A 27990-nucleotide genomic window follows, 5' to 3' on the forward strand; every position below is an offset into this window, starting at 1 on the left:
CTGAGGACAAAGTGATTGCTTTTGAGGGAAATAACAATAAACTGTTATCCACCCTTCAGCAAACTGATAAAATGTAGTCCAGCAGATAATACAACAGGTTAGGTGCTGACAGATATCGTTTCCAGTCCTAGCCATGTCACTCACCTGAACGGGGTAGCCAAGGTCAGGTCATTTCGTCTTTTTCCCACTCTCTAAGTTGTCTGTGAAAGAAAAACATCCTGATTGGTATTTGTACAGCACATGACAGAGAAGGCCCTAATTTTAGTTGGTGCCTCTACCCAAAAGCAGCAGACGCTAATTTGTCACATCAGCTAACACATTAAACACTTTCAGGAAAGCTCAATTTCCTGAAGTTCCACATCTCCAAGTTGTGTTTTGCTTCTTCCACTGGCTGACAATCTAACCATTGCCTGGTCTTGGCTTCACACAACAGTGAGTCTACCCAAGTCTGTACCACTGCGTTACTCAGATTAGAACAGATACGCTATTTTACCTCCTAGGTACTGTGATCAAAGTTTGCGATCTGCAGTTCAAGCCATATCAAGACATATTCCTGAACGATAAAATCTGCTGTGACTGTTTTAAAAGTGTAAAGATGCTACAAAAGTGATCAATAAACCCATGGTGCCCCCCCAGCTAGGAACTACTGGCAGGTTCTTTGTTCCTCAAATGGGACTAGAGCTCGTACAAGCCCAATGTCCCCTCTGTAACTGCTTGATTGCTCATGTCTGCTTCCCATCCCCAAATGGCAATAGCTCCTGCTGGTAGCCTCAACTGCTCACAAAACTTATGCAATAGTAGTTCTTTTGGAGGAGGACAAATCAGTTCTCAAACACCTTGTGCAGAAAGAAGATAGAAACAATTCTCTTACCCAATCACCATTTTCTTCCGGGGACAATAGCAACTGGTATGTGAAAGGTTCCATTAAGCAAACCCCAGCTTACCAGTCAAACCCAAGAAAGGTCTTTAGTTTTTAGGCTTTTAAGATGATTTTGACTCTCCTGTAATTTTCTGGTGACACATTACACCTGCTGTTCCCCTCTGACATCTTTCCTCTGTAAACAAGAGATTCAATAACTTTGTTTCCTTAAGACAATGCTCAGTGTTCGTCAGGTTTAGAGCCTATTAGGATTTGAACACCACGTATAGTGTTACAGATTTGTCTTGACAGGGTGTAACATAATGAGAGGAGGTTAAAAAAAAAAAAGACAGTGAGATTATCAATTGTATGCTTTTCACTGTGTGGGGAGAAAAACCAGGTGCGAGAATTTCCTTCTTCTGAAGTGGGAAGATGATTCAGCTGCTATTTTGAAAAGGAGATGATATATAATTTGTCAGCCACTGTTCTAAAGGGACACGATTACATACAGAATAGACACCTACAGGTGTTAAGGAGGCAAACTGAAGAGCCCTTTTAAAGTCAAACAGGATTGGCCTGTGCTTCTTCATATAAATGTAATTTTTTTTTGTTGTTTCCTGTGCTCAAAACCAAGAAGTATTATATTTATGGCCAAAGTCCTCATCTAGCTTAAGTCCTACAAGCTTGTGATACAGACTTGTGTCTACATGCACCCGTTTATTCGTGAGGAAACTATTCGTTAAAGTTGACAGGCTTCCACCAGCAGCATTATAGCTTCTGTTCTTAGAGCACCACCAGCAGAGCCCTCAACAGATAGGCTTTCCAGAATCATCTTAAACACCAACTAAAGCTGTGGGGTTTTTTCTTTACAGATGATTCATGTGCATTCCTAGTGCTTTGCCTTGACTCTAAGGCTTTGTTTTACAGATGACGATGAACCTCAACAATAAAGCTGCTATGCTTTAGTGCAGAAAGCAGGCTTTGGAACAGCTTCTCATTCATGTGTTTTCAACTGCCTTTTTGGAAGAACACACAAGAGGTAAGAGCAATGCATTACTGCCTTTATTTTCAAATCACACTTGCCATTAGCAGTAATTAATTTTTGACCTCTTCAGAAAACACATACACTAGAATGACGTGCCATTTGTGTTATTGCTTAAAAAAAAATGAACAACTACAGAGGAGATTAGGATGAACACAAGCAGCTGTGAGAAAGTACCTAAAATGAAAGTCAACTACTGTTCTTACTCCACGCCAAAGTGAGTGACAAAGGGATCCCTTTAACTTTACAAAGTTTACAGCTTTACTAAAATAAACAGCCCATCATTCATACACAAACCTCCTTGTCAGACTCAAGGCTTAGTGAAATTAAGACCAACCTATTTTAGCAGCTAAGTACGAGGCTTAAGGTTTAAGCAACCTGTGAGGTGCTATCACATATAAGATACTGAATCATAATCTAGCCACTAGAGGACAGAATAGGGGGAGGGAAACAGGATTCTTCAAAGTCATAACTCACAATATATTTCTATTTTCTTCTAATACACCAGGGACCCAAACTGGAAAGTAAGCTAGATGAGCCAGTAGAAAGACCAACATCGTTTATTAAAGCAAACACAAGCTTAATACAAGTTGTTATTTTAGATGTTAGCCTAGATAATAAATTAACTTCTTTCTCCTAATACTTATATTCACTGGCTTTCACTGGAGGACCAGCAAACACTTTGAAAAGGGACAGAGAAGTTCACGTTCTTTGAGTTATTCTTATTAAATAGCAGAAAATACTCAACAACAAGCGCCATTAACAGCGTTTTTCAAAGCTGTCGAAGATTTCAGATGCTATGCACATATTTCATAGAGGAGTTCAGGATGGCCAGTCCATTGAGTTTCCGCAGTTGAACAATATGCCTGAAAAAGTGACAGAAAGGTTGCTCTGAGGGAATATAAGATGACTAACAATAAAAGTTTTAAGCTTCCACTGCTCTGCTATACTCCATGCCCAAAGTATCAAGGATGTTTAATGCTACATTTGATAACAAGACAGGAACCCTAAAGCAGAACTGTGGGGACAGTATCACAAATGAGAATTCTAGTTGGAGGAAGGGTGGTAGAATTCACGGGGTGTTTATATAAGCTAATCATCTGCCCTGTACCTGCTTGCTCTTAGAATTGACTTACACTAGTCAGTTTTTCAAGAATTATCACCTAATAGCAACCAGACAGTGCTGGAGTACAATAGCCTTTTTTACAATACCTTCGTTCAGCCACACAAAGCTTCCCGAGGGCAATTGCTGCATTCTCCTGCACAGAAGTTCGTGTGGCATCACCACCAGCATGTTTCAACAATATCATCACAACATTGGAATTCAGTAAGGACGTCGCTGCTCCAGGAACTTCAAGGCACTGGCCAAGGCAGAAAGCAGCATTTCCCACAATAATTTCATTCTCTGACTCCAAGAGCTTCAGCAGCACACTGAACTCTGGGAGAAAAAGAGATTAATTGTACAGAATGTGCACAGATTTGTTCAAATAACAATGGTATTTTCTCCTGTCTTTACTTAAACTCCTAGAGAGTGAGCCTTGTTCTGCGTGGGGTGTTTTTCTAGACAACCTGCAGGAGCAAGGGAATTTCATAGCAAGGTTCAAGACCCAGGACACTGTCTCAGCTTCACCTGTCTAGATGGCTTTCTCACAGAATTTAGTCTACACTTGAAGAGGTTCTCTAGCATGGAGCCAGTGTTTCTGCATTTGTTTAATAGTTCTTGGAAAGCACCACCTTTGCTGCTCGCGGGACCTTGCACTGGCCTCTCACCCTACCGTACTAGCAAGGCAAGCACAGAGTAGAGCATGTACAGCACAAAGCTAAATGTGTTTAGACAGAAGTGCTGTTCTGGAAAGAATAGCTGAAAAAAGGAACATAAAAAAGCTAACATAAAGCAGCTCAGCTCATCTACTTCTGTAACCTGTGCTAATGTACGGTGGCACAGTATTTTGTGTATACTCTTGACACAGAGTTGTATAGCTCTTGCTGGCATCTGCTGGCAAACAGAGATGACAAAAATAAGAAATAGTGATTTTTCACAAGATTAATACCCAGAGCTTTGGCAGAAAGAATGAGAGTGTTGTTGCTAATTTGAGGAAATGAGAGCTTCATCTACAGATGACAGTGAAACTAATATGGGGCATACAAAAGGAAGATGATACTCTGAGAGGCTTTTAATGAGTGAAAATCCTTAGGGTTCAAGTTGAACTACATGAGCTGACAGTTTCTTGACAGGTTCAACCATTTAGATAAAACTTAAGTATTCTCTGTTGTAGTTACATTAGCATTAATTGAACCTGGATTTTAAAGCAATCTAAGTAGAGTTATACCACACAAGTTTACTCAAAAATAACCTGAGACAACTGGTCTGATATTCTCACTCTGTTTCCACGCCTATTTCCTTCTAATACCAGACCAAATATCCACATGTAAATTGAAGGAAACTATAAACAGCCTCAGCCTCTGGAAATCACACATCTAAATGAAGTTTGTTATTTTAGCCACTAACTTAAGGAAATAGAATCCAGTTCAGTTACAGTTTTTTGTTTATCTTGAAAGAAGTGCTTATTTCTGGGCCTGAAAAAGCATATCAAGCCATTTTTCTAGAGTGAAGTGCATTTTGTCTCTCTCAGGCTCATTGTCTGATGTGCCTATTTCCATCCACACATCAAGCTAAAGGTCGTTAAGCACTATTTCAAGAGGTTAAGGGAGACGAAAACACTGCTTAAGTCTTGCAAGAGTAAAATCCAGTCTTCAGTTCCATTCTGGAGGAGAAGAAAGTAATTGGATGATATTGAGATTACATTTCCACACTCAGTCACTTAACCACTGAAGTTGTCACTTACTTTTATCTGACTTCACTAGATCTTCTTGAGCTTGTCTATTACTTCTGGTGCAGATGGAAAGGGTCTTTATACCATAATTAGATGTGATCTGTCCTCCAGCCTAGATTTGATTAGAATAAAGCATACACTAACAAACATGCAGTTCATACCCCAATTTACTCAAGGTTACAGAATAGCTTAGGGTACCACAGAGACAGTTAGGTATTGCTTGTGCTTAAGCTCAAATACCAAACTAAGACCTTTGTAGAGTATATATCTCATATATTTAGGGGAAAGAGCTCATCACTTTTCAGTGATCTGAATTAGATCACACCAATTTTAAGCTTTAGCCCTCCCAACTAGGCCTGCAGTTGTGGAATCTTGAATTTGCAGGTCTCTGCAAGTAGAGCTGTACACAGGGATCTGGCTCATACAGAAACAAATGAAAAATCTGGGCTATGACCTAGACCAAGAAGGCAGTCTAGTCTCCAAGCTGGCTACCCAGCTTAAAATTAAACTTGAGAGCACTATTATAGTGGTCAACACAGATGCACACACATGCAGCCAGAGCGACTGCACAGGTCTTTGTCCTAGGGAAAGGAAGCTAAACACAGGGGCAACTATGGTTTTCTTAAGGGACAATAAAAGCAGAAATAAAATGAATTTTGTAAAATTAGTTTACTTTCAAGAATTTGATCATTTTCTTCACCACTCCTCCTTTCACTACTTCTTCTACTGCTGAGGAGGATGTTGGCAGGATGCGACTTAGCACTCCAATGGCTCTCTAAGTAGAAAACAGTGTGAGAGAATGAAACAAACATTTATTTGTCCCGGTAACTTTAAAGGAGTTTTCAAATTACTTTGTTTTTGCAGATGGCAGAATAAAACTAAAGTAATTGAAGTGATAAAAGGAGAAAAGTTTGGAAATATAACGAACAACATCTTTAGGACAGGGCTTTTTTATTGCTTACTAGAAACTGAACTCAACACAGCTTCTAAAGACTCATTGAGTCTTTAGATGTCCTGAGATGAGGACAACTCCCTGTATGTTTATTTATTGAAACAAATTCCTAGTAGAAACCGGCCCAGCACTGCTGGTATTGAGTCAAGTAGAACACATCAGAACAATTCCTGTGAGTTCAGAACGGACTCTGAGTCCACATCTGCTCCTGCCCATTTGCCTTGAGTAACTGCCATCTGTGGGAGTTACACACCATTAATAGGAGTACAATCTCCTAGGTATGATTCACATACAAGAACTGTAATAAGAAACAGCTGCTAAACACACAAATGGTTCTTGCTCCTTTGCTTCCAGATTGATTTAAGAGCTTTATATTGAAAACCATTATAAGGGTGAAATGATTTGTAAGAGCTTCTATTAAGTAGATTTGAAGAGAACATTGAGAACCTCTTGCATCAAACAATACAGAACCCTGAATAATAAGCAGCTTATTATTTCTTTGCTACTAATAATTATGAATGTTTTAATCTTCAAAGCCTAATGGACAGATCTGCATAGGGCACCAGTTTGCCCTGAAGTGTTCAGGTCTGGTCAGCTAATACAATCTTTCATTGGTCCATAGATACCCCACTTACTGTCACAATCCTTCCATCCTTTTCCCCGAGGAGAGACATGCACCTGGCACTTATGTCCACAGCAAAGTGCTGAAACAACAACATGAAAAACTCAGGTCCAGCTGATTGCTGGGAAGAATTAGAGCAGAAATGCATTAATAGACAAAGTACAACAAAGAATCCAATGGAGATCGGGGCACACATGGCAGCAAGTTCCTAACACTTCAGTACCCAGATGTAACTTTGGAAACTCTTCTTTCTTGATGGAATTCTCAGCTTTGGATAATTTTGGAACGTACCAAGCATCTAAGAATATCCCAGAATTGGAGACTGATGCCAAACAAAACATGTACATCACTAGGGGAAGGTACTGCGCTTAACACTGTATTTTTTCCCCTCATGAATGTGTGTATATGGGGGAAGTGGAGGATATTTTTTTTTTAATGTTTAGCTTACTTAAATTGTCAGCTACCCTTAATGATAACCTTAAACAGCAGTAAAAATTAACTGACCACCAGCAAAATTTAAGGATGGCAGCCTTTAAGTGCTTCAGCACACTTGATGTGAAAGAAAGCTCCAAGTCCATGTAACGCAGTCAAGCTCTTTTTCCCTGTACAGACTGAAACGTTCACAATATTCCATGGTTGTTCCCTCACCTGTTCTATTTGGATGTTTTGATATGACTTCAGTGACTTGCATCAGGCCCATTCATGGTGACAAGGAACAAGGATGCTCTCACTGCTCAAGCAGTTCTGAATTGCTAAGGAAGCGATTATCAAAAGAACCCCAAAGAACATTCACAGATCTCATATACCTGTATGATACCATTTGATTCAAGCAGTAAGTTCATCATTAGGCCCAGCACTGCAAACAAACACTCCTGGTATTTGGGTGTGCTGACATCATAGCATTCATCCTGCGTAAAAAGGGAGAAAAGTGCAATTGATTCAGAGGTTCACAATATGCACCACGAGCACCAGAGCTAATGATGCTTTTTTGATACAGATTCGTTCTTACGTTTCTTTCACTTTGGTATCTAAAGTTGCACACTCCAAACTTCTGATGTTTAGGCAATTAACAAGAGCCTTTCCCAGTCTCTGAATTTTTTAGTTTCTGAGAACCGAGTTCAAACTGCATGCTTACCCTGAAATGAGGGACCACTTAAGGGACCACTTGCTCTTCCCCACCCATCTATTCATCCACAACTTATGTGGACAACAGACCACTTTGAGACCTTTATCCAACTACCAGATCTGAAAGATCTCAGTCAAGGGTTCAGAGCTATGAGGGGAGGCAGACAGAAACAATCACACAAGTGCCATTTCCACAGGAGATAAGGCTGAAAACGCTATTCTAGGGAGTCATCAAGTTTCTTTACCACAAGCTTTAAGCACGCCTGCCAGCACTCTTTGCACTCAGCCATCTGCATTCGAATGGCTGCATCTGCACACAGATTCCCCATGATGCCGATGCAATGGGCAAGGGCTGCCTGGTTCACCAGCTCGGCAGAGGTCTAAAAACAGAAATTAAGAACAAATGGCAAGGAAACAACAAATAGGTGTTTCTATCCCTCTGGCAATGGAAAACGGGATTCCAAAATATCTCTCATCTATGTTAAATTGCAATTGTCCAAAGTTTGAATCACCTTCATTTTCACAGTGAATCTCCCGATGACATTTGAAGAGTCTTGGGGAAAAGTGACTGGATTCTGTGGTCCCTAACACGAATTTTTCCTACTAGCACTTACTTAGGTCACAGAACAGAACAGCCTCCGCTGCAGCTGTAATTCCAGTACGGTATGTTCAAAGGAGAGGGCAACAAGCAATGTAAAAATGCTGTAATTATTGCATTGTCTTGGTGCTCGTTTGGAGAAGTGGAAGTATTTTACTTTCCAACTATATCTGCTGTTCTGCAACAAAACCTGTCTTCCCTCTTCCTGAGTTTCTGTACCAACAGTATTGTAAGCTTGTAGTTTAAATAAAAGATAACCAGGACAGGGATGTGAACCACTAAAATCTTTAGCTTGTGACCTAATGTCATCTCTTCACTCTGATCTCTAGATTAGAAAGAAACAGAAAAAGGCACTATCCAGGATATAACCAGTTAGTGACAGTGGATTAAAAATCACATTAAGAGTGTAACACAAAACTGAGTATGAAATCCTAGCCTGACAGATTTCCAATGGGAGTCTGCATTCAAGCAGAGTTTTCACTGAATATAAAACTAGTAATGTACAGAAATGAAGCACTAAGTACTGGAAACTGAGAACATTTTCCTGAGGGAAGCATATGACAAAACTGGATTTCTTATGCCTACAGAACTAGTGACACAGTAACGACTGTAATTCTATCACAGAGAGGCTCTGTCTAGGAGCAACTGGTTGTAAAGCTAGAAAGAGTGGTCATAAGACATATTACACAACAGGAAACCAGAAATATAGAAACTGAGATCTTTCATACCAGCAACTGGGTGAATAGAGGTAAAACACCTGTGGAAAGCATGACACGACACTGGGTTTTGAACCTGTTGGGGGATAAAAAAAAGCCACATTTAGTCACTTAAAGCTTTAGAGAAAAAAAAAAATCACAGATAAAGGCAACACAACAGCAACATAAAGACAAGGTGAACATCAGTCAGCAATGTACCCTCACAGCAAAGAAGGCCAAGAGCCTCTATCACTAGCTTATTTAGTACATTTCAAAGCACGACTTTATAAAAATGAATGAAGAAATGCAAGTTACCCTTCCTCTTCAGTTAAAGCAGATAGTATGTTCATGGCACTGCTAGCCTTGGCATCAGTGCTGTTGACAAATGTTATCAAAATCTGTAGCCATCTGTTATTAAAAAAAAACAACCACAAACCCAAAAAATATGTCAGCTTTGGTTTAATTACTAAAGATCAAAATTATATTTTAATTGCACCAACACAATTTATGATCTTAAACTTCTTAGTGTTCAGTGGGGTTTTGACCAACCCGGAAGTACCAGGCCCTCCAAATATATGCGGTCCCCTGACTGCCATTAGAACAATATTTTGGCACTAGGTTCTCTCACAATATTGTCCCTTTTTGCACAAGTACAATGGTTTTAACCCACATACCAATTTCTGTCAGCATTAGAACAATTCATCAGCATGTAAGTTTCACAGATATTTGAAATTAAGCTGCTTTGCTGCTGGCAAACATCTTAAGGACAGACAAGTAGAATGCAACACTCAGAAATGAGAACACCATCAGCACAGCCCAGTAGTGAACAGCTTCAACAGATTGTAAAGGCCTGCAGGTAAAGTCAGTTGATGCTTGCTTTTGGCTTAAAAGGACACGCTAAGCAAACACAACAGTCTTTGGAGGGGTTTAACTATAGTAGAAAAGAAAAATTAATCTGCCTGAAAAGAGCATCACACCTTTTGAGCTTTTGGAACAGTGTCTGCTTGCGGCTGTAGGATTTAGCCTGCATACAGTTCACAGGACTTCAGATTGTGAACCCATAAGCTCTGCAGTACAGCACTAGGGTTTCCACGTGCTCCTCTGCTGAGCTGAAATTCTCAGCCACTTATCTCCAACTTTGTAGCACAGTAAAAGAACCTATAGTCTCATCCCTTTTTGATGACAAGCCCAAATGCTGATAATATCAGTATCTGCAACCTTATCTTCTGAACATCCTAACTCTTCTCGAGCAATCAGGCCCAGGGTCTCTTTCAGAAGTTGACAGAAATTTTTTAGCCTCCTGATATTTCAAAGCCACAGTAATATTATCTGCCTTTTTTAAAGCATCCTCTCAGGTGTGGCTCATTTCTTTAACCTTTCCTCCAAGGAAAAATGTCTCTGGATTAATGTTGTATATAATGCAGTGAACTATGTAGAACTGTTGGAAAATTTTTTCTATTCATCTGCTACTTCCAAAACATGTAGTGCAAACCAGTAAATTTAAGCTTCTCTTGTGCTTAACTCTAGAAGGAAATAGCAAGACAATAGGATAAAGGTAATAAAATGTTGTTTCTCTCTCCAGTCAGTGAGTCATGGCAACACTCAATAATCATAAAAAAAAAAAAGTAACCCTGCCTCAACATTACATGAATGTCCTCAGGAATAAGTGCTTTCTACTTAGCTTCACAGACATCTTCAGATATAAAGTTTACTCAAGTTTTCCCCACATACCTAACTTACTTTTGCTTAATTAGGTCTACCTATCCCTCAAGACAGAAGTCTCAATGGCATTAGGTTCCTTTCAGAAAGCCTGTCACCTTGGTGCTAGTGGGATGAGTTTTGAACATCTGTGAACCCCTGCATTAAGGAATTCTTTCTGAGGTATAGTAGCATTTATTACTTGGTTAGGTCCTGGTGCCTGACCAGCAGTCTCCTCCCATTCTCATTGTCTGAGTAAAGAGAGATTAGGGCCAATGTCTCCTTTTGGATCTCTGGTGCTCCAGAAGAAAGCAGTTTTGGTAGTTGTGCATTCACATCAGAACAAGTCAATAGAAGACGCTGATTTTCTTCTGAAAAGAGAGAAGATGTAAGAGCTATGTCCCCCACAATGGCATCCGCATTGCTGTTATAGTTAGTTTTCATATTATACTCTTACTACTTTTTTTTTTCCTAGGTGCTGATTTAACAGGTTTAATGTCTTTATTTCATTCACTAATGTGTTAATTTTGCATAATACTCCTGCAGAGCAATGGTAAGGCAGAACACGCACTAATCTTCTCTCAGCTCCATTAGTTCAACACATGCACTGGTGGTTGAATTTCTGCTCTCACTAGCAACATGCTAACTTCTCAGGTGTTAAGTGTTTCAAACAGAGACACCAGAATTGTGAGCAGAAAGTGCTTCTCACTTATCAGCTGCCTGCAAACTGCTACAGTCCAGGCCCAATAGTGTAGCTTACGTGTTTGTGCCTGGTAGGGCAGTATACAAGTCTGCACATTAGTCTGTTTTTACTGCTAACTGTCTATAGGCAGAATATAAAACAAGTTTTCTCCTTAACTTGTGTTAGGTATATTCTCTTGGGTATCAGCTGGATCCCGTGATAACGCAAGTCAACACAGATGCCAACTTCGAGCATTCTGTATTTTCCCTGTGTGGCATTCTCTACCACTTTACCACCCACCACCACTGCAGCCCATTTCTCATCTAGGCATACACTCAGAAATAGATGCGAGGGCTACCTGCCCAATGACTACTGACTGTGACTGCCAAAGGAATTCAGCCTTCTCCAATGGCACTTCTATAACCCCTGCTTCTTGCTGGTATAACTGCTTAAAAACAACAAAAAGCTACAAGTGATATTATCTTACCAGCAGCAATAATCACACGAGTTTACTTTCCACCTCTCCAGTAGATTTAAAATGCTCACAGAAATCGACTGGAAATTTCATCTCATGATGCACAGAACCACCCAAATGGAGGTATACCGCTAGCAGCAACCACAAACACTTGCATTTGACCTGTGAAACTTGGTTTACAATAAGGTCTAGACCCAAGTGCTCTGGGGAAGTGATGTTCATACCAAACAGCCATTTTAGAAATATTAAGTGCCATATTAATAGTACATTAACAATGATTAATGTTGATTACATAGTTTTACCATTCCCAGCGCAGACAGCTTGCCAAAGGAAGAGAAGAGAAACAGACAGATCCACTTCAGCAGTGTTTTTCCTCTCTGCACAGAAGCCCCTAAATTTGAAACATTGGTTTGTAGAAAGAGCACAGGACAGATCAAACAGTGAGCTCTTTGGCTAGGGAAATCAGCAAAGCCCCACAGAGACAAGGATCTGCCACATGAACAGTTAAGCTCATAGGCCCTAAACCCAGCTCATTGGTTAAACATTTTTTGAACTATCAGACCTGTTTTCCAGAGGACCTCCTCTGACACCAGATTTGTGATCTACTGGCTCTACTCTACCCTAAACACAGGCTCTATATGAGCATTACATAGCACAATACAGATGATAAATTCAGTTCTGTGCTGAGACAGTTGTGAATAGCCAGGGTATAATAATTTTGTGCAAGTTGGGAAGTGCTTCATCTCTTAAGTCTATTTACAGCCAACACCCAAAATACTGATGAACCCTGAAGAAGAAATATACATGTGGACAAGAAATCCATGTAAAGACAAAGTTTATAAAGCAATACAGAAAAATATTAGTCAAGTTTGTTTCGTGATTACTGAAATACAATATTATAGCAGCCAAGATAATACAGCAGCAGAAGATATAGGTTCCCAGAGATGATCCTCTTCCTGATTATGAGGTTAGAGAGTTTCACAGGTTCCATTAAAAAACTATATGGCCAAATATTTACTGATACTTGGTGCTGAACATAGCACCAAGGAGTCTAGCCAGGTATACTTAAAGTGACTAAGTGCTTTCAGATGTTCTTTTATATTAAGTTTTTTTACAAACCTGCTCTCACCATGAGATAGGATAACTGTACAGAAATATGAGACAGAAGCAGAAATTCATTAATTCTGTTCACTGCATCTAAGAGAGCACTGTTTGTACAAGAGTCAGATATAAGTCAGTCTGTTCAGACATTAAATCCTGTTATTACATTATCTTTTGGCCATTTGAAGAGGTGACTGTCTTTCTTGAAAACAGTATTTTCATTTCCTCATGCTGTAACACCCTACTGTTTTCCTTTGGAGAGCTCTTACCGTCTTACAGCCTCGTTGTCTTTGAGGATACTGAATCCATTGTTTGTTCGAAAGAGAGTTTGCCCAGTGCCTGAAAAATTCAGAGATAAACAAATCAGCTCTATGATCCACCTGGCCGATGTATCGTTGTGAAGGCACATTCCTGCTCTCCTATAACACAGTGTTAAAAGAAAAGGTCACTGCACCAACAGCTTTGGGAAAAGAATATCGTTAAAAGAGGGGAAAAACTCCAAGAATGCCACTTGAAGTAGAAACAGCTTTGAAGCTGAAGACTGCTCTAATTCATGCCTGGTGTTATAAAGAACAATTGACTTCAAGTTAAAGGCTTTTTAGGAAGGCTAAAACACAAGACTGGCTTTGCAAATCAATATGCTTTAACAGAGAATTACAAATATTTCAAAACGAAGGAAACTCTTCTTAAGAGACCCAAATCCATAACAAGTCTTAACAGCTCAGCTACAACATTGCTTTAGTTCTAAAATATTTACCGGTCATAAATTTCAAAATATGAAACATTGCTGATTTTCTGTTTGAGATATACAAATAGTTTTTCTGTTCCTTTAAAGACTACTCCACTTGTATTCATATACTTTGATCACATCTCCCATGATCAACAACCTTTGCATCAAATACTTACAATCTTTAATGGCTCCTGTCAAAAGTCTGATCCCTCCTGTATAGTAGAGGATATTCTGGTCAGGCCTATCAAGTTTCTGCAGTAGTTCTTTTATGGACAGGGCGGCTAGCTTTCCAGACTGAACTTCCTTCATTGCTCTCTCTTCATCTTTCATTCTTTTTTCCTCCAAGTTTACCTTGTTCATGCAATCTTGGAAATCAAAAGAAAACAAAGCATGTCAGTTACATGTTTTCATCTGGTCAAGTTTCAAGTTAAAAAAATGAAGTAGACTCCATGACAGAGAGAGCCGTACCTTACACATACAGAATAAGCTATGGCTCTGGTGAGTGAAACAGAGCTTAAAGAATAAATAATCACAAACAAAAGCTATGGGAGAAAACTTCATCAAAAGTTCTGAAGAGAGAGGAGCGATTTCAGTCAAGTTCCATCATGAACAGAAAACAAGGGAGAACAGTGTAAAAATTTCTGTTTCTTACCTTTAAATAGGCTTTCCTTTTGGGGATTAATTTGTAAGATCTTCTCATAACACAGCCTAGACTTAACAGAGAAAAGAATTGGGCTCTCAATTTAAAATAAAAATGGGAAGATGATAAATATTATATCCTAGTCAGAGTCATCTCATTTAAACTGAAAAGTTCTTGGGCCACAGTACTTAAGTATGGAAAATAAAATATTGAGACATACCAGTCAAAACTTTCATAATTAAAAGCGTAAGTTGAATATTATTCTCAGTTCCTACATGTGCCCGCTATTTGAAACTAAAAGGAAATTTTCAAGTAAAAACCTAGGAATGTACTAGTAGGAACAAAAAGAGCAAAGCAAACAGAAAACGAGGCACAGCACTAAAACTGCAGGAACTGTAACTATCACCAGCAATTAGACCTGTGCATCTTGTATCTTTATCTTCTGTTCGTGCATTTTGTGTATCTTGAGCATATGCTTAGAATTAAACTGATCACCAAGCCTGTAACAAAGAACCTTCTTCACAGACCAAGGTGTCAAGAACCCCTCAAAGTGCACTTCATGTAGACATGTATTGTCCATGCTCTACGGTTATTTTACTAAGATGCGGAAAGACTTGATTTTAGAATTATTAGTCTTCGCAAAGCACAGAAAGTTTCTCTCAAATCTAAAAGCTCAACATACTTTCATTTGTCCAGTTCTTGAGACTACAAATTTCTCCCTCTCACCCACAACATCACGTCAAAAGAACAAAAAAACATGGTCCCACGGCCACAAGATTTAGTTAGCTTACCTCACTGTAGTGCTTAAGTGCCAGGTGAGCTTTCCCCATCAGAAAATAGGCTTTAATACACTTTCCATTGCACTGTGTTAAAAAAAGGAATTATTAATTAAGTATTTAGAAATTGTAACCCTTAAATATTTCTTCCAGCCTTTGATTAATAGTTAAGTTACCCAAAGTACTTGTAAGCACAAAAGAGGGTACTCATACTATCTGCTAAAGGCATCTAAAATTTACATGCTGAATTATTAGCTCCAAGTACCAACTTTCCTTCCCTATGCAAGGAACACAGGCTTTGGTGTGGTTAAAGGTGAAAAGCAGCTGGTGCTAAAATCCTTCCCAGAAAACTGCACTTCAGGCAATACAGGCTCATACAATTAGGCAACATTAAGGCCTGCATCAACTAGTCCAGAACCACAGAACTTTTATAACAACAGACTATCTGTACGTCTTTTGATTAGTTCTGCCAGGAATGAAATAAGCAGTAATTTTCATTAGCTGTGCACAGAAAAAAAAAATTAGAAAAAAAATTAAAAATTGAGGAAACATCTAGCTCAACACTAACGGATGAGGTCATCTTTTCCAGTTCAATTGTGTATCAAAAGTATTGATTTCTTTAAGTGATGTGGCCAATATTATTGATAACCTGTAAATTGTGGCCATCACTGATGTAACACAACTGAATCTGGATTCTGCTCTATAGCATTTGATATAATCTTTGCTTTTCCCACCAGATCTGATCTTTGTAAGCTTGAAGAGTCCCCTTTCCTTTTTCAGAAGGACGGGCAAGATACTGTGTGCCAACACGTGCAGTTAATAGTTTATTATTGCTTGTAACAAGCTTTATAATTAAATCTCTTAAGAGCTAGAAAAGATTCTGCACACCGGCAGCACTGAAATAGTTAACTTGAACTCAGGATGCAGGAACCTGTGCAACACCACCACATTCTTCCATTTCCATTGGCAAGTTGTCTCCATATCATCAGTTACACAGAAACCGACCTTCCAGGAGCACTTGATCAAAAAAGACAGAATGCTGAAATTACCTTTAAAGCCCATTCACAGTCACCAATGGCTTTTTCATATTCATGCATCTTCAGGTAGGCCTGAAATAAAACCAAGAGAGTCCAGGCAGGAGAATTAGAATACTTCAATGAACTTCCACTAACTGTTATACAAACATTAGCTAGTTTAAAAAAAATAAAATTAAAAAAGTCAGACACATCAATTGTGAGGGAAGTAAGTAACACCTCTAATGATCTCCTTTGTGCAACTCTTTTGTTAAGTTTATAAAAAGATTAAAACCTCCAGTCTGCACTACCTTGCTGTTAACTTCCAACCGCGATAAAAAGTTACTGTTGACTATACAGCAGCAAAACAGAACGCATTAATTCCTGGTAGCAGAGGGCCGCCAGGAAAAGTTGCTTTCTCCCATTTTTAAGTTTCTCTGTAATGCAACAAATGTTACCTTTTATGAAATTCACTGAGATAACAGAACAATCATTTTTGGATTGTATCCTGGCAAAGTAACAGTATAGTGGTAGCTCATTTCCACATGCTGACCTGTGCTCTGTTTGTGTAAAGTTCCTGCTTATCTTTCAGTTTTTCCAGACCTTCAGTGTACCTCTGAATGGCTATGACATAGTCTCCTTTCCTGAAGGCATCGTTTCCCTTCTCTTTCAGAGCTGCAAAAGAACGTATGTGCATTAAAAAAATGACATTTGGCTTTTATTTCCCCAAATGGTGACTGCAGAAACAGGGGGCATATTCTCCTGTTGGAATAGTCATCAAAATTCCAGTCCAGCTTCACTGCAGCTGTCTTCATTAGCCACAATTTGCATGTGACTTCTGAGCTATTCAGTGCACATGATCCCTCTTTCTGAGCGAAAACTGAGTATTTCTTTTTGCCCAGCCCACCTCTCAAATACTCAAACTCGCTCCCTCCCTATCAGAAGCAGGGTAGTATGGAAAAGAACAGGTTGCAAACTTTATGAGTATATAAACCTGTTACATCCACCTAATCAATGCTGTGCCTCAGATAACCAAAGCACTCGCTCAGTGTGCATAAGAATGGCAATAACAGAGTAGGCCAAAGCCTCTTAAATCAGCCTAGTTCCTGCTAAGTAGTTTGTGAAGGCATTAGATAAAAAACCCTTTAGCAATTACCATTTGCTAAGCACTCATTTCTCTTCCTTCTTTTAGCGCGTTCTTTTGCATCTGCTTCCAAAATTGCCAGAAAGTCATCTTTGAGCCAGGAGAGTTGGTGGCATTTTAGTTAAAAAAAAAAAAAAAAAAAAAAAAAAGAGGCATTTTTTATCTTCTCTTTTGGCTGCTGATAAGAAATCACAGTTATCAAATTTTATGACCTACTGACCTTTAGTCTTGAAAAATTGGTTTATTTACAACAACAATCATTATCTAAAAGAATAGCATTAAACAGTTTGACATTTAGTACTTCTGTAATTGCCTTATGTCATGTGTCAGTGCTGGATATCTGTCGTATGGATCACTTATCTACTATCTGGTTTATATATAGGCCTTCAGGGCCTTTATCAAAATGTGTATATGAACTTTTCACTCTGTGAAGTGAAAACCCAGGTCAATTATATCTATTTTCTGTGACCTTCTTAACTTTTCACACCTAGAGAGTTGTTCTAGATTGTACGACTCGCCTGCAGTATCAGCTGGAGGAGGACTGCTGCCTTCACTGATGTTGCCAGAGGTGTGACTGGTACGGAAACTAAATATCTTCTTGACAAAAGACATTACCTCCCACAAATTCATTCTGCTTCACTTCTGTTAATCTCATTATCTGTTCAGTTAATCAATAGCTGTCTATCAAAAGAGCGTCAAAAAATACTATGTTGAGCAGGGCGAGGGAGGGGATTCTGCCCCTCTGCTCCGCTCTGGTGAGACCCCAGCTGGAGCACTGTGTCCAGCCCTGGGGCCACCAACATCAGAAGGACATGGAGCTGTTGGAGCTGGGCCAGAGGAGGCCTTTGGGCCAGGGGATGGGGGGGATTTTTATTAAAAAAAAAAAAAAAAAAGAAAAAGAAAAAAGAAGAAGCTTCATTAAAATCAATCTACAGGTGAGAAAAAAGTAATTTCTAAGGTATTTCTGAGGCATTCCTCTACAAAGAAAATAGTAAGGGGATACTTCAACAATTTAACTGAAACACGAATGACAAGCTATTACACATAAAGGCTAGGCTGCCACTCGGGATTTGCATACTTTCTATGAAGTATCTCAGCTCTAGAGATAAATTTGTTTCCTTTTAACTTCAGAAAACTAACTTTTAAGATGAGAGGTCAGAATATGATTAACAAACTACACCAACAAGCTTCCTTCCTACGAAGGTAACAAGTACAGCCATACTGGTAAGATCCTTGAATGTGTTCCCAGATCTAACTGAATTTTAATTTAAATACTAGAAAAGTTAGCTTTGACTTTGGCAGGAATTAGGTCTTGTGGGAAGTAACAGCAAGCCTTACTCCATCTCTGCTAAAACAGATCGAAGAGATGCTAAGTGCTAGAGGGAGCACTGTCCTACCTTTGTTCACTGCCTCTGCACTTGCCGTGTCCTAAAAAAAGGAGAAACACAGCATATACATGTACTCACACAGACGTTTTAGTAAAAACCATAGCAGCAAAGGAACACTTGCTTAAGTTGTGCAAAGCCACAGGGCCTCTGAAATATCCAGATTGATGCATATCAGGAGTATTAAAATGACACTTGAACAAAGGATGGTAAGGACTTAATTATTTTTTACACTACCAGAAAGCTTCCATTCTTACCTTTAACAAGGCACATCACTGAAATCCAAACCGTACTGTGGGAATCAAGGCTTAATGAAATTAGCAAAGAGACTCTTGTGTCTCCAACTAGTTTTGCTCAAGTTCCTGAAGCACAGGCAAAAGCTACAAGTTATGGCAACTCAGTGCTTACGTACAACGTGGATAAATCCAGTTCTGTGTTATTAGTAGTCTTAGGCAAAGACAGTACGTCATCGAGTATGATAACCCAATAAGATGACTAGTGAAAGAAACAAAGTCAAATTCAGAACATACTTGTCAGTTTCATTCAAGATTTTTTTCTCCTGGACAAAGAATGTGACTTAGTATTATTTAAAAGACCTAAACTGCTCTAACTTTCAAGGGAAAAAAAAAAACTCTTACTGAAGCTTGCGTGTTGATGACTGTTCTGTTCACCACAGTCTTGCTTTCTTCCTCCTTGCTCTTTTCTTGCTCATGGAGCCTTTTCTCTGCCTCAGCGATGGCTTTTTCCTTGACATCTGGGTCTGCGGAATTCAAGCTTTGCACTAAGTTTGCTAATAGGACAAAAAAAGAGATATACACACATGACTGGGAGGACAAGGAGTTCAGTTGCATCTCGAATGACATACGTTTTTGAAGGCACCTGTGACCAGGATGGCCTTTATAAACGGAAACATTTACAAATACTACTTCATCTCACTTCCAAGAGCTACCTATAGCTTCTGTGTTAGAAAATTTCCCAGGTTTAGAAAGCAAGTCGTGGCACCTGCAAAGCCTGACCACACCTGAGCTCATAAGGAGACTCCACACAAAACAAACTCGGAGCGGGAGTTTTCCTCTTTTCCATTCCTTTTCTGCCTTCCTTTGTCCACCCCCTTTCCCTTTCCACCCCTAGCACCCTAACTGAAGAAAACCGGAATGTCCCACGCGCCCCGGCCTGCCGCATTGCCCCGTGCCCCGCCAGGGGCGGCCAGCTCCGCCCCGGCCCCACAGCACGCTTACCGACATCGTCCACACGGCGGAGGAACTGCTGGAAATCCTCCTCCTGCTCACGGTCGGTCGGCATGGCCGCGGGGACACCGGCCGGGAGGGAACCCGCCGAGCCGGAAGAAGCGCAGCCGCCCCGCCGTTGCCGTGGAGACAACGCCGGCCGGCCACGCTCTTGACGCAGCGCCAGAGGGAGCGGGGCGGGGGCGTGGTTATGCAAACGAAGGGGCGGTGCCTCGCTGGCCGCCATTTCGCGGCCCGAGGAGCGATAAGAGCACAGATACGGGGGAAGCCGTAGCACTGGTACAGAGCTGCATAAAGGACATCCCTACCTCCTCTTTTTGCAGATTTCCCTTGAATGCTCTTTTAGAGCCATGCTACTGCAGGGGAAAAGGATGCTTTTACAGCTGCAGTGTGCGTCAGAGCATTAGCAGGCAGTGGCTTTTCTTCCTTGCTGTCACTCCTAGATTAAATCCCTCTGATGTCAAGAACCGCTTGTCTTTCTACTGCAGTGGAATGGCTGACAGGGGCTACAGAGGGCCCCTCTAGCAAAGGCCTTCCAGGTGACCCGTGGAGAAATATCTATAGCACAGCAGAGAGCCTTCTAGTCCAGAGCTGGTGGAGGGCAGCTATCTTCATCCTGCCTTTCCTTGCTTAATTTTTGGCTTGGTAAGTTAGAGAAACGCTTCACCGGTCGCTGAGCTGAATGTGCTCCTTTTCCTCTGCTAAAGAGGTCCACCCTTGCCTTGCAGCCTGAACAAATGCAAAGCAGAAGCGAGATCTGCTGCCGCTCCCCTCCTGCTTGTTGTTTTATCAATACCCACATCTGGGTTTGATTCGGCAGTCAGGAGACAAGCTGCCCTGCTGGCATCTCGCAGCAGGGAGTGCATCAGCCCAGGCACTGGCCTGTCATTGTTCCGAAAAGCGTTTCAGGTCCTTTTCATCTGGCTTTTTTTAAAGCTTGCGGTCATCTTGCGTTCATACACAGGGGATAGGAATGGGGTAGCATGGGCAAAAAATCAGTTGAAGGGATGACTTTGGTTAACATAAAGATTAGCTTAGCTGAATTTTAGCAGACCTACCAACTGGGAGAGGGAACCTGAAAGAAGAAACGCGAACACTCATCCCCAACCAATGGTTCTAGCCCCTATTGCCCTGAGTTTAATACCAGAATTGGATTGTTTTTATTTTTTTAAGATACCCTTTATAGACGACTGGGGCTGTCTCAATCGATTTTTGATTAGGAAGGAGAAAGACCAGAGTTTGCTGAGGGTTAAACCCTCATTCAAAACAGGCACTTCTTCCCATTAAAGGGATCAGAGGGTCTCAGCAGCATCTGAGAAGCGGCCACTTGACAGTACAGAGGATTTCTGTATCCTCCAGACAAGGTGGTGTGTTCCTGGGACGTGGGTCCTAGGAGGTTGCAGCGTCTCGGGGGTTCTGATGCCCAGGGAGGCTTCATGGGAGCCAGCGCAGCCCTTTCCGGGGTGGGACACGCAGCCTGTCACCAGCGAGACAGCCAGAGGGTGGCACCATCCTCCAGCACAAAAAGCAGCTGGCCAGCTGGGAACAAAGCTGTGATTTCAGGCCTTTTTCCTGTTTTGCTGCTTGTGTCCTCAAATCAGCCTCTGTGCTCCTGCCAGCCAGGCTTGTGCACTGCCAAATCTGAGCTGCCCATCCAGCCGTGCTGTGGATGCACGGTCTGTCCGGGTGGAGGAGGCCGCAGAACAGGAAGCACAGGGGCTGGCTGATCTCTAGCAGCACATGCAATAGTTGAGGGATGTGTCTTTCAGCCTTTTCAGGCTCTGATGACCAGTCACCCTTGCAAGAGAATCCTAGCCCTCCTTTGCACCATGTGGCCCTGCTGGGATATGTCAGACTTGTGGTTCAGAGCAGTATCGATGAACATCCATTTTGCCCTCATGCTAGCACTTCACACAAAGCACGGACATGGGCATGCACATACATGGTGCCAGTGGCCAGGTGGATCCTTGTCACCACTTTTGGGAGACGCTCTAGGGCTATGCTTTCAGAACCAGAAGATTAGAGGTGGCAGTTAATGGAGGCTGTCAGCCACTAATGGGAGTCAGAGCATCAGTGAGTCCCTGCTGCACTCCCAGGCTATTTTAATTCTGGACACATTATAACCCAGCCGTTTTAGGAGAGAAAGGCGAGAAACAGAGGCAGAGCGGAGGCAGGGGGGGCCTCGGAAGTCTCAAAACGGCAGCGTTGCCTAAGGCGAGGGATACCAAGAAAAGCAGGCCACGCTGGTGTCTGCTGGGCGTGAAATTAGAAATCTCACTGTGAAGTTACAAACCACAGCCACATTCATCTGCCTCCTCTTCAATGTCCTACCACACTTCCCAGAAGGAGAAATGCTTTCCTGAGCTATGTGTGCCAACAAGGCGCTGGGCTGCGTGACTCAAGAGGCAGCCGGGATCCCCTGTCCCTTCCAAACCCTCCTTTGCTGTAGGAACTGCCAGAAGATTCCTTTCCCCATTCCTCATGCATAAAACAAAATAGCTCCTTTCTCTCTCTTTGCTGCAAGACAGCTCTGCCCTTGATCAGCTAAGCCTCCATCCCAAAGGTGGGTTTTTTTCCTCTAATGAAGCTGTTTCAAATCCCATGTCTGTGGTGCCCAGTTATAGATACTCAGGAGGTAATAGCTGTGTCACTGGGATGCTTAGCAGTGTAGCTTTCATTTGGGCAGTAAAGCTACACTTGCGGTGTGGGGATGAACTTGAAGTCTAAGAGAATAAAAACTGTTACAAGTAAACCACACACAGTAGAAAGAGCTCGGCTTGTTGGTTCATTAAAAGACTGTGCAGCGGTGGAGGGAGACTGTGCGCCTGCCTCTGCCGCAATGGCATCGTGAGAGGCTTGATGGAGACAAGGGAGGGGCAGTCAGAGAGGTTCTCTCCAATGGCCGTGAATCTGCACAGATAAACTCCCTCCAAATGGGTGGAAAGTGGAGCACGCGCTGTTCCTGTAGTCTCTCCCCTCACATCAGGTGGACTGGCTGCTGCAGTTCAGCCTCCAGCGCACTCCCAGCTTTGCACTCTCCTCCCTTCGCTCAGTGGCCTGGAGAGCAAAGCCTTTCATCTTAAAGATGCAGCATCTCTTATCTCCAGATCCTGCCTTTACTCCCAGCCACCTGCATCAAAATCTTTACCTGCATCTTTACTTCTGCTCCTCCTGTTCAGCTTCCCTTTCTCTCTCCGTACCAGAAGCTGCATTTCATTCTGCCATCAGATCCTTTGTTTATTTCTCCCATCCATCAGGCTCTGCAGGAAGGCTACAGAAGAAAAAGCATCATTTTGCTAGCGCTGCATGGAAAGCTGCTGCTCCCTCCCAATGCTGTTCACGTGTTCCTATAAGGTTATAACTTACAGCGTAGGCAGCAGCCAGGGAGCATTGCTGCTGGAGGGTCTCTGACGTGCCGGTGCCTCCAGCAGTGAGGTGACAAGCTGCACCAGTGAGCCAGAGACACATGAAGAGAAGCCTGCAGGACCTGAGCCTCTGTGGGCAGGATGAAGATAATAATGCAGCTGTGGAAAATAAGAGTTGCTGTTTCAGTGTCAACAGCAGTCAAGAATAAAGGGCAAAGTGCTGGAGAGGCAGCAGAAAGGTTATCCTCTTCAGATAACAAGTAATTTAGCTCAGTACATTTATTTTGTTCTTTTTCTGTGAACAATGCTGGCACCCAAGTATTGATAGGTATCTGAGCTCTCATTTCCCCTTCCATGTCCTGCGAGATCAATGCTTAGGACAGAATTAAATTTAGTTAGATTCATCACATATTAATCAAGTTCAGGGACCTAATTCAGGATGGGTTAAGGACACCTTTTAAAGCCAACACTCACATGCACACACACATAGCCACCCCCCTTTCATAGCCATTGAACAGAGGAGCACATTTTCATGGGAAGTCCAGCCACCCCTGATTCTCAGTGCACATGAAACTGCATTTGTGTTCCTTATCTCAAGGGAATTATCTACAGTGGGACAGAGAAACAAACTAAAAATTCTCCTTATTGTGACACTCAGCACTTTGGAAGAGCCTGTCTGGTGCTGGCAGCTGTTCTTTCTGCACATCTGAAGCCTGGAAAGGCTACAGTAGCCCTCTGCCACCCTTTAGAGATGCACCAGCTTCAACCATGAGCTTCGCTGACATCCCTGTGCAGACAGTTGCCTTTCCTGCTTGTCTATAGCCTGAAGCCCCGGACGGATGCCTAACCCAGGCTGTGGGCACGCCACAACGGGACTGCTCACTCCGTGTTAAGCTCACGTGCAAATGCAGCCCTGGGAATCCACGTCTGCACACAGGACCGAGCAGAGCATCTAAAGAAGGGCAGACTGTACACAGGAGCTTTTTTTTTTTTTTTGTAATTTTTATTTGAACACAGTATTCTGACAGAATGCAAAGTCAAAATCCTCAGTTAGTATCAGTATTTACACCAGTGAGAATGGGAATAAAGGTGGAATCGCTGTTTCACTTGGTAAAAAGATTTTTTGTTTTTTTGTTTTTTTAACAAGATAGAAGGCCCCCGAAAGTAGGGAATGCTGGGTAAGGATGTCAATGGAGGGGCTGAGAACAACTATCAAAACAGCCTAGTGTGAAAATCTGGGGTTTGAAGGCTCCATAGAAAAGTGTGAAAATAAAACTCCACTCTAAAAGCTGAACGACTGGATGCACTATTATCATCTTTACGTATGGTGCAGCATGAAATGTAATCACTCCACAACTAGAAGCTGATCGGTCTGCTTTGCCATATAGCTATATATGTATGGCATGGATACATATATAAACATATACAGCGTAAATGGCATCAGGTTGGTCCCTCTTCAAAGGTTTAAGTAAAAGCAGTAAAGCCTAAGCTATTTTGGAAATGGGGTACTTCCAAATTAGAAGAAATTCTTCTCCACTGAGGGTGAGTATAAAACAACCCTATGAATTAATCTACGTGTATTGGGAGGTGTCACGAGGGCATCAAAAAAGAGCTGCATGGACACTCCTAGTGTTCAGGCAGTCACCGGGTTCACTTCTGCCTTGGAACGGTGCTCGCTCCATCGATCTCAACACAAACCCACTGCATTCAGAAGGGTATTCTCTAATGATGCAGCTGGGCGTTGGATCGGGCATTGAGCTGGTTACCTTTTAGGACAGAAATGCCAGTCCAGGTGATAGTCACTCCAATTTTCACCGAACAGGTGCTGGCCAGTTTCACTGGACGCGTTTCTGGTTCTTAGCATATACAGCATTTGTTTCTTATCAGTTGCTCAGCTCTCGGTGAGTTAGAACTCAGAAGGTATAACAGAGAGATGACAAAAGCAGTCAAAAACTTTGCAGAAACAAGGAACAAATTGTTGTGCTCATCCACAGGAATGGAGGTACACACTGCCTGCCCACTAGTCTTCTGCTGCCCCGAGGACTCTCCCCAACCACAGACAGACCATGGTAGCATTTTTTTTTGCTGCATTTATATGGATTGAATCCTTAGAAAAAAAATCCTAGGGACCCTGGGCCAAACTTCCCCATAATTATATTGACGGTGCTGTGATTGGTCATGCAAAGGCCGAATTTGACACAAGGCTTTGAAGTGAGGACACACCCTGCCCCGATATCCTGCTCAGGATGGGTAGTGCATGAGTGTCGATGCCTACAAATCCAGTCATCCTCCGTTTGCATCCCAGGAGCTAAGGAGAAAATGCAAAAACCCCCACACTTAGCAAATGACAAGACTATTATTTTTCACAGTTTGAAATTATGTGATGCTGCTGTAAAAGACTGCATAATTATAAGAATACACTGATAAAAGTGGCTCAACTTACCTGAGCCAAACTGCAGTCTACCCAACCCCCATCATCCTTCTGTTCATCACCTTAGCGCAATGGAATGGATGCCATAGTCAGCTCAGTTTGATTTTTCATTTAAAGGTTTCTGTTCCTTTTAAGAGTTGTTCTCTTTTTATTCCTGAATATATTCTTTTTTCAAATCTGAACTATCGCTACACCTTCCACATCCAAACTATGTTGAAGCTTTTATTATTTCAATACTATGACAAAAAACACGTTTCACACTAAAATAGTCACGCACCCACAGTGCACAAGCTTGCAGATCTAAAGTAGAATAAAAAAGAAAACAGAAGAAAAAAAAAAACCAAGAAAAAAAACCCCTAAAACCCCAACAGAAGGAACATCTCTATACAATGGGCTGGTCTTCCCCTAATATACCTCTGCCTTCCTTCCACTCAAGCCTCCTTTCTTTTCACCCCAAAATCTCAGTGCTACTCCATGAATCCCAATCATAACCTCCCGTAATGGTAATACATCTGCTACATCAGCCCCCTTTTCCAACTGTGAAAGCACAATGGCAAGACAAGGGAAGTCAACGGGAGTCCTGGCATTGATTTCCAAGCACTTGCTCTTGCTTTCATGGTTTTGATTCTGCAGAGCATACACAGATGACTCAATACACATGATGTGACAGAATAGAATAGTTCAGTTGGAAAAGACCTGCAACGATCATCTGGTCCAACCGCTGATGGAGCTGGCTCTGCAGGAGGGGTCTTGCATGCTGCCAAGCACCCTGGCAAAAAGTCTTTGCTTCTAAATCAGATTTCTAGGGTCAAAGGAAATGGTATTTACTGACATACTAAGGAGGAACTGATACAGTCAAACATCTGAAATGAGACCAGACCAGCCCTAACTGTACAATCTCCCTTCTGCTTCTCAAAGCTCCGGGAAGGTTCCATGAAGGAAAGGGGAGAATGTCCTAAAAAAGCAGAGATGATATTTCTCTTATGCAGTCAGGCCCAGGTCCAGCAAGGGACTTAAAAGAAATTTAAGTATAGAAGGACTCTATCCAGCAACTCTCTCATTCCAAGTGTGTGTTTATGTGGATTGCTGGGTAAAGACCTTGACTGGAGACAAGTGGTTTGAATACCCCCCCACCCACCCAAAAAACCCAAACCAAACCCCAGCATTACTTTTCTTCTTACTCCAGTAAGAAATAATAATAATAATAATAACAATAATAATAATAACAATAATTAAGATAAAGGGGAAACAACTACTGTAAACATCCATGTTTTAAAATGTCTCCCTTTGCAAAGCAAGCATGCTGCTAACCTAGTATCTGTAGACTGTATTTACTTAAAAAAAAAAAAAAGGCAGCTATTTTACACATAAATTTAAACACAACAAAAGTTTAAAAAAATTGTCAATTGTAAACATTGGAAAGAACAGAACTTGGCAAAAATTAACGTAAAATTTAAAGAAATGTGGAGTCTGAATACTGCAAATTGAAATATATCCCCGGAGCTGCAATTTTGGCATTCTTCCTAAAAAAAGATAATAATTAAACCCAAATAAATGTCTAACGTGGAGAACAGAATTCAGTCACAAAGAGCTCGAGACACTTTGCATACTGAACAAATACGAGGTGAACAGAAATTATAACTTATTTATGAGGCTTTACATATTTCAAACTCGACTGAAAAGTATAAAAATAAATTGTGGACTTTGTTCATTAAGTACCAGCCGTACCCAGTAGTACAGTGGTTATATCTGCTATTCTAATGAAGGAAAGAACAGGGTCTTTTTTTTTTGTCTTTTTTACTAGTTGATTTTGAGCTTCCCAACCACGTTGCAAATAGCATTTGCAATGTTGCTTATTTGAATATACACAGGGTCAGCTAAGCCCTGATTTGGTTACGGGTTTAACCCTGTTTTTAAAATTATTACTTTTTAAAAGCAAGTGCACAACAAATAGAACCTTTCTAGAAATCTTTAAAAAAAATAAAAGAAAAAAGAAAAGAAAGGAAAAAGAGAGATTCCCCCCCTCCCCCCATTTATGCATTTTCTGTTTTGTTTGTTTTTTAAAAAAAGGCAACAGACACTAGAGGAATGAGATGTGTTTTGTGTTTTAAATGCTTGGGTGAAGTTGTTCTGTCATTTGTTTTCATCTGTCGCTGATCATGCTTTGCTCTCATTTTCATTTGTTTGTGTGGCTTCATTAGGGACCGTCTTGACTTCTGCTGGAGGTGTCTTAGTTTCCGTTGCTTGCACTTCAGATTTGTCTTCTACTGGGATTTTCCTGAAGAAGAATGACCAAAATGGCACGGTTTAGAGACAGAGAAATATAGACTGTGTCTTGTTGAATTACTGATAAGGAAAGAATATGTTTCTGGAAACAAGCAAATGTATCACCTTGCCAGAGCAAATGCAGAAATAAGTAAAACCAAACTTCCCCGACTCCCCCCGCCCCAGCTTCATTTAGCTTTAGTGAAATCTTTTTTCTTTTTCCTCCTGCCCACGGTTAACACACTAACACAGCAGGATCAGGTCTCAGGCTGCAGCAGAGGCTCAAGGCGTGGTGTGGTGTGAAAAAAGGA

At 41.4% G+C, this 27990-nt stretch overlaps 2 protein-coding genes across 6 annotated transcripts in view; both read right to left on the reverse strand.

The window, feature by feature from the left end:
* Positions 1 to 1899: 1899 nt before the first annotated feature.
* Positions 1900 to 23895, reverse strand: TTC12 (tetratricopeptide repeat domain 12). 5 transcript variants are annotated; one of them, XM_014949558.1, is made up of 22 exons: positions 22985 to 23895; positions 22767 to 22889; positions 19004 to 19161; positions 18384 to 18414; positions 16999 to 17076; positions 16396 to 16517; positions 15879 to 15938; positions 14845 to 14916; positions 14066 to 14126; positions 13590 to 13778; positions 12953 to 13022; positions 11885 to 11973; positions 10628 to 10796; positions 9043 to 9135; positions 8761 to 8824; positions 7680 to 7814; positions 7116 to 7217; positions 6323 to 6391; positions 5409 to 5510; positions 4748 to 4847; positions 3114 to 3339; positions 1900 to 2767 (listed from the first exon to the last, which is right to left on the reverse strand). In XM_014949558.1, exons 2-22 carry the CDS (start codon positions 22828 to 22830, stop codon positions 2692 to 2694), a joined length of 2130 nt encoding a protein of 709 aa, XP_014805044.1. In that variant the 5' UTR covers positions 22831 to 22889; positions 22985 to 23895; the 3' UTR covers positions 1900 to 2691. The 5 variants fall into 5 exon arrangements, 4 of the variants coding, with proteins under 4 accessions (XP_014805044.1, XP_014805045.1, XP_014805046.1 ...); XM_014949559.1 differs by lacking the exons at positions 22767 to 22889; positions 22985 to 23895 and adding an exon at positions 19610 to 19805 and having other exon boundaries at positions 19010 to 19161; XM_014949560.1 differs by lacking the exons at positions 7680 to 7814; positions 22767 to 22889; positions 22985 to 23895 and adding an exon at positions 19610 to 19805.
* Positions 23896 to 27194: 3299 nt separating this feature from the next.
* Positions 27195 to 27990, reverse strand: part of NCAM1 (neural cell adhesion molecule 1) — a 130616-nt gene continuing 129820 nt past the window's right edge. The window contains exon 19 of the mRNA XM_014949562.1: positions 27195 to 27692. Within this exon, the coding sequence (XP_014805048.1) occupies positions 27572 to 27692 (121 nt within the window). The 3' untranslated portion in view covers positions 27195 to 27571. The remainder of the gene's footprint in view (positions 27693 to 27990) is intronic.

The sequence above is a fragment of the Calidris pugnax genome, unplaced genomic scaffold (genome assembly GCF_001431845.1).
Source record: "Calidris pugnax isolate Ruff unplaced genomic scaffold, ASM143184v1 scaffold180, whole genome shotgun sequence".
In the NCBI taxonomy this organism is placed as follows: domain Eukaryota; kingdom Metazoa; phylum Chordata; class Aves; order Charadriiformes; family Scolopacidae; genus Calidris; species Calidris pugnax.

Coding starts and splice junctions, on each gene's coding strand:
- TTC12 (XM_014949558.1), bottom strand. CDS start 22,830: ATGCAGCTTCTGGTACGGAGAGAGAAAGGGAAGCTGAACAGGAGGAGC. Junction 13,023..13,589: donor GACAGGAGCCATTAAAGATT/GTAAGTATTTGA, acceptor TGAATTTTTCAG/GCACTGGGCAAACTCTCTTT. Junction 10,797..11,884: donor AGCTGTCTGCGCTGGGAATG/GTAAAACTATGT, acceptor CTCTCTTTTCAG/AAGAAAATCAGCGTCTTCTA.